The sequence below is a fragment of the Grammomys surdaster genome, unplaced genomic scaffold (assembly GCF_004785775.1).
Source record: "Grammomys surdaster isolate TR1022 unplaced genomic scaffold, NIH_TR_1.0 174, whole genome shotgun sequence".
NCBI classification, from domain to species: Eukaryota; Metazoa; Chordata; class Mammalia; order Rodentia; family Muridae; genus Grammomys; species Grammomys surdaster.
The window spans coordinates 4,025,958-4,038,510 of record NW_021604622.1 but is presented as its reverse complement, the minus strand read 5'-3'; the positions used below and the strand labels follow the sequence as shown (position 1 = coordinate 4,038,510).

At 35.7% G+C, this 12,553-nt stretch overlaps 1 protein-coding gene across 2 annotated transcripts in view; it reads left to right on the top strand.

Annotated features, from left to right (window-relative positions):
• The window catches only part of Nipbl (NIPBL cohesin loading factor), a 155,768-nt gene that overhangs the window by 124,114 nt on the left and 19,101 nt on the right, over positions 1 to 12,553 (top strand). For both annotated transcript variants that reach the window (XM_028767700.1, XM_028767701.1), the window contains exons 31-35: positions 1,512 to 1,610; positions 2,495 to 2,548; positions 8,294 to 8,402; positions 9,465 to 9,601; positions 12,371 to 12,511. In XM_028767700.1, the coding sequence (XP_028623533.1) occupies positions 1,512 to 1,610; positions 2,495 to 2,548; positions 8,294 to 8,402; positions 9,465 to 9,601; positions 12,371 to 12,511 (540 nt within the window). The remainder of the gene's footprint in view (positions 1 to 1,511; positions 1,611 to 2,494; positions 2,549 to 8,293; positions 8,403 to 9,464; positions 9,602 to 12,370; positions 12,512 to 12,553) is intronic.

Below are 12,553 nucleotides of genomic sequence, written 5' to 3'. Positions count from 1 at the left end.
ATCAATTGTCAAAGTAAAGCAAAGTTTTTTCTTTAGTGTTTCTAGTGTTTATTCTTCAGCTCTAGCTAACCAGAACCACAAATTCTTAACTCAAAATTAAGAATTAAGGGACTCTCAAACTTCCTTCTGAAATTTCACAGATCAGGCCTCCATTTTCTGCGTTTCTGTCAACATTCTACCAAGCTCTCACAGAACAGCTCACCAAGCTTTGAACACCCAATGTTTTTTCTTGCCCAAAGTTCTCTTTTCTTTCTTTCTTTCTTTTTTTGTTGTTTTTTGTTTTTGTTTTTGTTTTTGTTTTGTTTTGTTTTTTTCAAGACAGGATTTCTCTATATAGCCCAGGCTGGCCTCGAACTCAGAAATCTGCCTGCCTTTGCTGGGATTAAAGGCGTGCGCCACCGCTGCCCGGCTTGCCCAAAGTTCTAAAGTCCTTCCACAATCTTCCCAAAAATAACATTATCAGATTATGACAGCAGTGGCCCACTGTCCTGGTACCAATTTCTGTCCTAATTAAGGTTGTAATTGCTATGATAAAATACCATGAACAAAGGAACTTTGGGATGAAGAGGGTTTGTTTGGCTTACCGTTCGCTTCACTATTCAGCATTGGAAGAAGTCAGGACAGGAACTCAAGCAGGGCCGGAACCTGGAGGCAGAAGCTAATGCTTTCTGGTGCTGCTTACTGGCTTGGTCCATCTGGCTTGCCTAGCCTGCTTTATTATAGAACCCAGGACCAATCTTAAGGAGGCATTTTCTTAATTGAGGTTCCCTCCTCTCAGATAACTTTAGCTTGTGTTAAGTTAATATAAAACTATTACACACAAGTTTCTCCCTTTAAAGCAATAAAAGAGAGCTATGTAGATAGTGGGTAAGAGCAATTTTTTACAAGCATGAGAACCTGAGTTCAAATCCTCAGCATCCACATAAAAAGTGAGACATGACTGCATGTGCCTTAACTCTAGCACACAAACACACACACGGGGGGTGGGGGGGGGGGGGGGGGGGGGAGAGAACATGAGCAAGTCATAAAAGTGGTTTTAGTCTGATCAGAAACAATTCAGGGGCTGAAGAGATGGCTCATCATTGTACTTGCTGGTCCTGCAGAGAACCCAGGTTCAGTTTCCAGCACCCACACCAGGTGGCTCACAACCACCTGCATTCTAGTCTTAAAGGATCCAACGCCTCCTCTGGCTCCTGCAGGCACTTGCACATAGGTGATGCATGTACACACAGGCACACAACATATACATTTTATTTATTTTAAAAGTATTTTATACAGAAGCTGTAGGTTAAACATAGTTTTACTCATCCACTCTTTGAAGTCTTAGCCCATTAGACAAAGTTTATAATTAGTGAAATCGGTTGTTTTGATCCCAAGAAAATTTTTAATTAACTCAGACATCTCTTTTTTAATAACTAGCTATAGCTTTGTGTTGGACTTTAATGGGAATTTACAATTAATTAAAAGTTTACAATCTTTGTTAGTAATTGGTTTCTTTTTCTTGCTTCTAGAAATTAGTAAATGAAACATTCCAAAAGCTCTGGTTTACTCCAACTCCACATAATGACAAAGAAGCAATGACAAGGAAAATTTTAAACATCACTGATGTGGTAAGAAGGACAGACAAGGGTGTGGTCACTAGGAACACAAGGCCAGCTGATGTGTTGCCATGGTGACATGCTGTGCCTGTCACTCAGTACTGCTTGCCTTGTATTTGTGCGACTTCCGGGGCTTACGTGAAAGGGGAATGATTCAGGTGCTAACTTGATGCTCGTGTGTATAAGCGTTAGTGTTATTATTGGTGCGTTCCTATTCTTCCATAATTGAAAGCAAAACAACCAAGAGGATAGTTTTTTAATTATTATATAAATGAGCTATAATTTGCTGATCCATAATGATTTCTGTGTGTAGAATATTAGTAATTTTTATATGTAGTCAGTTACATGATCGTCTCCATTTTCACAGTTACCAATACATCTTTCATTTAGAGAATGAAAAACATTATTTGAATCTATTATTTGAAACCTTACAAATTTTTCTGAGAGAATATGCCATAAGCTATTTTTTTATAATTTGGTACCATATCAGTCTTAATATTAAACTGAATTCTTTAATGTTTTTTCATAATGACAAGTGTTTGAGTTACTGAATAAAATAGTTTAAGAATAACCCTTCAAATTAAAAAAGTATGTGTATATATATATATATACTTTATGCTACAACGTAACTATAATACCTGTTTTAAGATAGATGTCTTTTGTCTTAATGTTTGAGATATAATACAATTTCAACATTTCTCCCTTCCCTTTCCTTCCTCCAAACCCTCCTATATGCTCCTCCTTGCTCTCTTTGAAGTTCGTGGTCCCTTTTTTTTCCCATGTCATTACTTGTGTATGTATATATGCATATATATTGCACAATGTAAACTGCTCAAGTCTTTATAATGTTGTTATACATGCCTTATTTTAATAGTTTTATTGCCTTTTCACCATAGGTTGCAGCATGTAGAGATACTGGATATGACTGGTTTGAGCAACTCCTTCAAAATGTGAGTATAATTTTGATAGCATGAAATTCAATAAGAAGTCTTTATCATTTTAAAAAGGAACTTTTCACTTCTTTCTTAAATATTTTTGTTTTAGTAGGCAAAACTTAATTCACTGTTAAGCTATGTCTTTTAAGTTTGTTATTGAATCAGTTATCCAGTTGACTGCTAAGATAAGTTTTATGAATTACTAAATACAAGTCTAGCTACACTTTCAGATCATTTTTTTTTTATCCCTTTAATCTAGAACAGTAGTTCTTATCCTTCCTAATGCTGTGACTCTTTAATATAATTCCTCATATTGTAACATATGGTGACACCAAACCATAAAGTTATTTCACTTTTACTTTATAACTGTGATTCTGCTACAATGTTGAATAGTAATGTAAGTTCTGACATGCAGGATATATGATACATGACCCCAAAGGGATCTTGACGCACAGGTTGAAAATCAGTGATCTTACTATGGCCTACTCATGAAATCTATAAATAAATATAAAAATACCATTAAATTAAATAAAACTAATTATTTGGCGTATTACAAAATATATGGAATTTCCTTTAGTGGTATATAATTAAACCAATTAGTGCCTTTAGCAGTTTTCACTTAAGAATGTTCATCTCCAATCTTTAAAAGTTACCAGCATGTTTCCTTCCAGTCTCTGTATAGGAGGTAGAAAGTATGTGTGCTATAAAGATGTGTGTGGAATCTGGAAGAGAATGTTAGGTGTTCTTTCGGTCTCTGTCTTGTTCTCTTGAGACTCTCACCTTCTATCTGAAATTCACAGACTTGTCTAAGCTAGCAAGCCAGCAAGCTCCCAATAGGCACCTATTTCTGCCCCCAGTGCTGGGGATAGAGACACATATAGCCATGCCCACCTTTTCTGTGAGTGTTCAAGATTTGAAGAATGGTCCTCAACCTTGAACAGCAAGTGTTCTTACCCACTGACCTAGTTCTCTGCCCTACATTTTACTTTTTTAGAGGCAATAGCTCACTTTCTCCCCCTCAGGATTGCACTCAGGATTCTTAGGTTCAGTGATCCCTCCCACTCTGCCTACCTATCAAATCTTCATCTGTCCTTCTTCCAGCCCTTTTTTTTTTTTTATGGCAGGATGGGGGGTGGGGGAAGAGGGGAGAACTCTTTTTTTTTTTTTTTTTTTTTTTTTGGTTTTTCGAGACAGGGTTTCTCTGTGTAGTCCTGGCTGTCCTGGAACTCACTCTGTAGACCAGGCTGGCCTCGAACTCAGAAATCCGCCTGCCTCTGCCTCCCAAGTGCTGGGATTAAAGGCGTGTGCCACCACCGCCCGGCGAGGGGAGAACTCTTATTTAAGGAATACATTCTGTCTTTTTACTTACTAAGTGCTAGGGATTAGGCTGTGTTCCTCATGCATGGGGAGGAGGCACTCTGCCACTGAGCTGATTCCCAGATCTTGTAATATTTTATATTTATACCTCAAGTTTGCCAGGGCTACACAGAGAAACCCTGTCTCAAAAAAAAACAAACAATAAACAAACAAAAACGACTATTGGGTCATGTGGTGACTTAGTAACTACTAAACTGTATTTGTCCAAAACAGCTAAATTCTTTTACATTTTACCAGTAATGTGTGAGCATTCCACCTGCTGCATACTTTTCAGATTACTTAGTACTGTTTATCTTTTTCAAACCTAACCCATTTTGGTATGGCAGTATATAATGATATGTTACTTATTTTGAAATTTCAAAATATCCTTTTGAATATATTTGTGATATATGCCTGTTTTCCAATCTAAATCTTAGAATCTTTTTCAAACTTGTATTTCTTTCTCTCTCTTTTTTCTTTCTTTCTTCCTTTCTTTCCTTATAAGTTTTTTTGACAGCATTTCTTTTCTAAATCAAAGAACTAGTTATGAATTATTCAGCTTTATAGTCTTTCTAGCAAAGTTTTTCAGCCAATCCAAAGAAGATGTAGTCATTTATAAAAACCTTTAAAACCACATGTTTCTTTTGAAGATTGTGAGAAATTATTAAATACGAAGTAACTTATTTTTTAGGATTACTGGAGAAAAATCAAAATATTGCTGTTTGATATATTGGCAAGTGAGAAGCAAAAGCAAGATGGCCAGATCTATGATACCTTAGTGATGGTTTCACTTAGTTTTTGTCTTTACTTTTAGTCCTGTTTAATTAGTGGTCTGGTCAGTTCCCTCTCTTGTGCGAACCTACTTTAGTTACAGCAATTTAATTTACTTGTGACTTCATGAATAGTTCCTTGTATTCTTTTTTAAGTGTGTGTCTGTGTCTGTGTCTGTGTCTGTGTCTGTGTCTGTGTCTGTGTCTGTGTCTGTGTCTGTGTATATGCATGTGTATGCACAGGCCAGAGGATAACATTGGATTCCCCAAAGCTAGTATTACAGATAGATAAGAGTCTGGGACCTAAACTCAGGTCCTTTAGAAGAGCAGTCAGTAAGTGCTCCTAACCTCTGTGCTATCCTTCCAGCCCCAGGCCACAAAATGTTGATAAAATATATGTGATAGTGATAGCCACCCTGTAGCTATGTTTGCAAGAGCATAGTGCCTGCTGGGCTTTTGAGAGATTCTCAAGTCAAGACTACATAGCAGATCCACCATTTCCATACTCCAGATATAGAGCATGTATCCCATTTAACAAACTTCAGAGATTTATAATTGTACTGAATCGATTTCTTGAAAATCAGTAATCATATAGGATATAGTTTCTTAGAAAAGCCAAGTACTACATTAAATACCTTCAAATTCACACATGCACCAATTTTGAGGATTGAAAGAAGACTTCCACAGAAGAATATTATCATTATTCTGGTTATATATGTACAAACAAGCACGAATCAGCATTTCTAGACTTCAGTCCATTAGTCTTTCTGTCACTTGTTATCTATCATATGATTTCCCAGGATTTGTCAAGTGTTCAATTTCAGTTAAGTAAAAATCCTCAACATTAGTTGTTGAGAGTAGTTATTGCTTTTTTTTTTATGTGCGTGTGCGTGTGCGTGTGTGTGTGTGTGTGTTGTTTTGCATATATTCTTCTGGTTTGTGATGGGTTTTTACTATTTTTAAGTAATTTTATTTAACTTTTTGTTTTTATGTGTATTGGTGTGAGAGTGTCAGATCCCTTGGAAATAGGGTTACAGACAGTTGTAAGCTGCCATGTGGGTTCTGAGAATTGAACCTGGGTCTTTTGAAAGAGCAGACAGCCCCCCCCCCCAACCACTGAACCATCTTGCAAGCTCTGTGTTTTTACTCTCTTTAAGAGTCTTTGACATGTTTCCCATTGTAATGTTGGGAGTTGAAGTTTCTGAGTACAAACCAGGCATTCTAGTATTGAGTTGAATCAGACCTAGTCCCCTTACTCCATGTACACCTGCTGATGTGGAATTCTGTATACAGATCAGGCTGGTATTGAACTTACAAGAGATCTGCCTGCCTCAGCCTTCAGAATGCTGGGATTAAAAGCATGCACCACCTGACATGGCATAATCTCAGTACTCTTGATGCTAAAACAGAAATACCTTGAATTCAGGTTCAACAGCAGGCTACCTGGAAAGACTGCTTAATAAAATGCCAAACACACAAATACACAAATATGAGAGAATTGTTTGCTTTGTTTGTTTGTTTGTTTGTTTGTTTGGCTCTTCAAGAGAGGGTTTTTCTGTGTAGCCCTGGCTGTCCTAGAACTTACTCTGTAGACCAGGCTGGCCTCGAACTCAAGATCTTGCCTCTGCCTCCTGAGTGCAGGTTAAAGAGAGAGAATTGTTGCCCTTGCAGAAGTCCTGAGTTCAATTTCCCACTATCCGGATGACAGCTCACACTTATCTGTAATTCCAGTCGAAAGGAATCTGACACCCTCTTCTAACCTCTGAGGTCACTAGACATGCAGGTCATACATATACATACATGCAGGCAAAATACTCATATACATAAAATAATAAATAGATCTAAATAAAAAAGAAGTTGTGTCTGTTAGCACTACTACTCATTCTAGAGAAATCTAAAATCTGAAATACTCCCCAATTTGAAATACTTGAGCACTGAGCTGACTCTACAGATTGAAAAATCTCACACATTTGGTAGTGGTGGCACACACCTTTAATCCCTACATTTGGGAGGCAGAGGCAGAGACAGACAGATATCTCTGAGTTCAAGGCCAGCCTGGTCTACAGAGTGAGTTCCAGCACAGGTAAAACTACACAGAAACCTTGTCTTGAAAACCCAGGATTAAAAAAAAGAAAGAAAATTCCACACCTAATCTCATTTTGACAGCCAAAACCCAGACATACTAAAATTACTTCAAGCAATTTATATAAGGAATCTATGAAACATAATGAGTATTATATTTAGATCTCTGTCCCTTGCTGAAGCTTCTCTCTGTGCTATATACATATACTCTAAAGTCCTGAAAACTTCTAGTCTTAAGCATGTTACATAGAGAGTTTTATCCTATATAATCACTTTGGGAAAGATTATTTGATAGTATTTTCTCAAAAAGTTGAATATTCATATGTGTTATGGCCCAGACCTGAGTTTGATTCTCACCACCCACAGGGCTATTTACAACTGCCCAAACTCTAGTTCCTAGAGATCAACACACTCTTCTGATCCCATGGGTGCCAGACATGCACTTAATGTACAGAAATAGTTGTAAGCAAAACACTCACATACATAAAATAAAAGACAGACAGGCAGACAGACAGACAGATTTTTTAAAAAGGAAACTTAGGTTTCTGCACTAAGACTCAGAAAACAAGCATCCCAGTACTCTAGTAAATGCCTGCCTACCCATGCATCTTGTACTAAAAGTAAAATTGTGCATTTTTAAACTTGAATTTTTGATTTTTGTTTTGCTTCATGTTAGTTCCACTCATGAGCCACTCATGACTTATTACAATTCTGTCAGACAATGCAGAGATAAAATGTTTATATTTTTGCAGAAAGTTATGTCTGATAGCTCTGGAAAACCCTCCACAGAAATAAAATGCAATTTTTTTTTTTTTTTGGTTTTTGGTTTTTTGAGACAGAGTTTCTCTGTGTAGCCCAGGCTGTCCTGGAACTCACTCTGTAGACCAGGCTGGCCTCGAACTCAGAAATCTGCCTGCCTCTGCCTCCCAAGTGCTGGGATTAAAGGCGTGCGCCACCACTGCCCAGCGGAATTTTCTTTTAATATCCTTAGAATTATTTACGTAATCATTATTGGCAAAACATCTTAAGTCATTTTTCTCCAGTGACCTGTGATTGTAAGAGTGGATTGGTTTTACTTTTTTGACTACAGATAGGCTTCTCTTCATTCTCCTCATTGTTCTTCGTGGTATTTTTAAGCACACTTTCTTAATGGTTTGGCGAGCAGAAAAAAATCTGCCAAAGAATGTGCCATTATGTTTTGTAATTGAAAAGCTTAAGGTATAATTCAGATACAGTTATTAACTATTTAAAATAATTCAGCTAGCACTGGGTAGTGTTCTGTGGTCGTGGCTGGCATAAGAGAGCCAGGTTACCTTTCCTGGGTTTTTGCAGTGTCAGGCTCTGCACACAGCAGGTGACATACTCTGTACAATTGTTGACTTTAACTGATTTAAAGGATATTTTTAAATATGTTGTGTATTTTTGCTTTATTTATATTTTAATATTAAGAACTGAAAAATGCTTATTGACATTTATTGCATGTACATTATTATTATTGCCTGATGAATAACTTTACTGTAATTTTTTTCTACGTGTATATATATATATATAGTTGTTGAAGTCTGAAGAGGATTCCTCATATAAACCTGTGAAGAAAGCTTGTACTCAACTTGTTGATAACCTAGTTGAGCATATTCTTAAATATGAGGAATCTCTAGCTGGTAAGAGCTTTTATATATTAGTCCTTAAGTTAATTTTATGTTATTTTTAAATATTTTGACTCTTTTCTCAGTTTTACCTCTAGATATGCTTGCCTAATAACTAGTTGTATCACTTTTAAGGGTAATTTGGTTTCCGTGATATAAATTTGACAGTTCATTTTAAATTATAGTCTAAGATTTACCTAAGTCAAACTGTAATAAAAGCATAAATCTCATCTTTTCTACACATCTTTCAGTATGTACTTTTAGATATCATATTAAATAAGAATGAAGTCTAGGGCCCAATATTTTTTTTAAATGGCATCAGAAAACTATTTAATATTATTTCAGTTATAGAAAACTTTTAAAGAAATTAAATTAACTATTGTAATGTTTTTAAAAATATAATACTATATTTCTAATACTGTTTATAGTTGTATAAAATTTTAATATGTAATGTTTAATCTTGCGTATTTTTTATTTTAATTTTAATCTATTGAAGCTTTCAATAGATTAAATTTCAATGTAAATTAAATATTTGATATATTATCAATTATATGAGTCACTTGTATGAAATCTTTTGTTACCAACAATTACATGTCATAATGGGTACTACTACATAAAAGCACAGACTGTTACCATTACTATTCTCGTTTTGATGTACACAATGAGGGGCAGCCGTCGACCTCAGTTCTCCCTTCAGAGACTGACTGCCTGGCCGAGATGGCATTTACACCTAAGGGAAATGCAGCTATCCGTTCTTTTCTTACACAGGGCTTATTGTTTTTCTTTCATTTTCCCATTTCCCATTAGCTGTACCTCTTTTTTCTGTTTCTCTAATCATAGACTTCATTGCTGTTACTAATATCCACTAATGTTCGATGTTACTAATCATCTCTAAAAATAAGTATTTTTTAAGAACAGAGTATCTCCTAGAACTAACTAGCCTCCTTTGGACAGTGTTTTGTGTAACTAACTGCATATTGATCTTAATTCTCTCTTTGTCACTTCCATCATTTAACATTCTCATTGGTACTCTTTAAAACAAATGTCTTACTTCTCTCTTTTTTTTTTTTTTTCTAGACTCAGACAATAAAGGTGTAAATTCTGGAAGATTGGTAGCTTGTATAACCACTTTGTTCTTATTCAGCAAAATAAGACCCCAACTCATGGTGAAACATGCCATGACTATGCAGCCGTACCTTACCACTAAATGTAGTGTGAGTATAAGTGCTTTCTGTTGGTTGGTTGGTTTTTCAAGGCAGGGTTTTTCTGTGCAACAGCCCTGGCTGTCCTGAAACTTGCTCTGTAGAGACCCACCTGCTTCTGCCTCCCAAGTGCTGGAATTAAAGGCGTCACCGCCATACCCTGTTTGTGCTGTCTTGTTTTTTTTTTTCTTTCCTGCATGCAACAGGCAGTAAGTGCCTTACATGTAGAATTCACATGTGCTAGCCACAGGTAATCTGTGCCATTGACTCAAATATATATTCTGATGCTTAGTACAAGTTATCTAAAGACATCAACTTTCTGATACACTATAATTAAAACCCAGGTTCTATTTCCCTGTTAGTTGTTACTGTGTAACTACTTAAGAAATACTGTAACTTTTGTTAAGACCTCAGAAGTGAATAAAGCAGAAATTATAACCTGTAGAAACTTAGTACTTCTTGGATTCTTAATTTTCAATTCATTTGTTTCTCTAATAGATTTGTTTTACTTTTATGACATGTTGAATATAAAGCATCTAGTATCATTAAAGACATTGGTATATTACCATATGCTAGATTCTCCTAAAATAAAATGAAAAATTCACAAAACATTGCTTAAATAAAAATAATAGTGTAAATCATGAGATTGTTGAAACAGGATGGATAACAATTGTGAATTTTTAATATGCTAAATTTTAAATATTCTAGAAACATACAATTTTTAATTGTATACTGTGTTCCCATTATTTCTAAAGATTTAATAGTTTTCTCTACTAGATTTAATTTTCTTTTTCTCTGTTATCTAGTGTGAGGCAAATTCCCCTTGAATTATAAGTTCTCTATGAAAACCTCACGACTACTTGAAAATTTTTTAAGAATCAAGGAAAGTAGTATAGAATAAGAAAAAAAATTAAAAAAAAAAACCCCATATACTACATCTAAGGCACTAATTGTATCTTAGGATCCAGAAATAACTTAGCTTCATAGATACTGTGTGGCTAATAGTTAATTCACAGCTGTTAAACACTGTGATACAGTTTACCTTGTGTCACCCAGCTCCTCAGTCCCAGCACTGTACTTGAGAGCAGAGCTCTCTCCCTCAGAGTCTGGCTTACAGTGTAAACGTAATTCTTCTGGCATACACTTTCAAACACTGTTGCATTCATTTTATTGTCCATGTTCTGGGCTTTGTTGGTGCATGACTATTGGAATCATTATTTTTTACCCTTTGCTAATAACCAATCAGGGGTAAAGGAATGATTTCCTGTTACTCCATTTCCAAGAAAATTAACTGTTTTTTGTGATACTGACCATTTTGACTTCGTTTTTATAAATTGACTCTTAATAGTTTTCCTATTTTCTTTGAATTGTGTGCCTTTTAAGTTGGAAGATTTTGTGAATAACTTAAGCATCTTAGTTATTTATCAGCAGTAGTAGCTGGGGGTAGAGGCAGGCAGATCTCTGAATTCAAGGCAATCCTAGTCAACATAGAAAGTTCCAGGACAGCTAAGCCTTAATGGAGAGCCCTTGTCTCCAGAGAGGGGAAAATGCTCATCATACTTTTTGGGAGTTTCTTCTGGGTTTTTGTTGTTGTTTTGTTTGTTTGTTTTAATTTTTATGTGGAAATCCTATCCATCTCTTGAAAGGAAAAATAGATGTGCTATAGGAAAAATAAGTTGAGCAGCATAGGACAAGGGGAAAGAAAAAGACTGTGTTGTGGGGCTGCAGAGATGCCTAAATGGTTAAGAACACTTGACACTCTTTTAGGAGACACAGGTTCAGTTCCCAGCATCCACATACTGGCTTACAACCATCTGTAACTGTAGTTCCAGGGTATCCAATGCCGCCTTCTGACCTTCATGGGTGCTAAGCATACAATATGGTACATACATAAAAATAGGCAAAATTCTGATACATTAAAATAAATAAAACTGAAAAATTTTTATGTGCTTAGTTACCTTTTTTAATCAAAGAAAAATCTAAAAGTATAAAATTAAAAAGCCTTCTACCTAGTACTCGGGTAATAAATATTTATTAAGATATACTTACCACAGTATTTCTCAACTCCAGCACTATTCACTGTTGGTAAGATCTGTTGTTTGTATTCAACAGCATCTCTATCTGATGGATGTCACCTCTCACTGTGACAACTACAAATTCTCCTGACTTTGCAAAGCACTTGTAGATAGAAAATAGCATAGTCACCCACAGTTGAAAACTATTAGGTTAATAACCTTCCTTAAGAAAATACATTAAAACTTAAATATGACAGGGTTTGTAAAAATATTCCTCTAATATTTAAATATTTTTTTTCGAATTGACTTGCATCTTTTTTTAGGGAAAAAATAATTAAGAGCATTGGCTGCAAGCAACATACATTCAGGCAAACAATCATACTCATAAATGAAATCCCAAAATTATTTGAAGTGTAATAGCTTTACCATTCCATTCCCCACGGTGACTGGTAAATTAGCCTTAGAGCTAGACCGCAGACTCCTGATGTCACGCGTGTCTTTCTGTACTCTGGAGGGGGAGGGCGCCTTTCTAATACCTTTTACATTGTATACATACATACATACACACACACACACACACATGCATGCATGCAAACATATGTACATACATACACACATATACATATATTGCTGTATTCTTGTACTCTAGACATACATACACAAATACACATACTGCTGTAGTCTTAATCTCTAGACATAAAGCTGTGTATAGTTTCTTTTTAAGACTTGGATAGACATTTATAAAGCATTAATTTTATTCTTACAGACGCAAAATGACTTCATGGTTATCTGTAATGTTGCAAAAATCCTTGAGTTAGTTGTACCATTGATGGAACACCCAAGTGAGACTTTCCTTGCCACTATTGAAGAAGATCTGATGAAGCTGATCATCAAATACGGCATGACTGTGAGTAGTCTGCCGTCTCTGTGTGTGAGTGTGGGATACGGC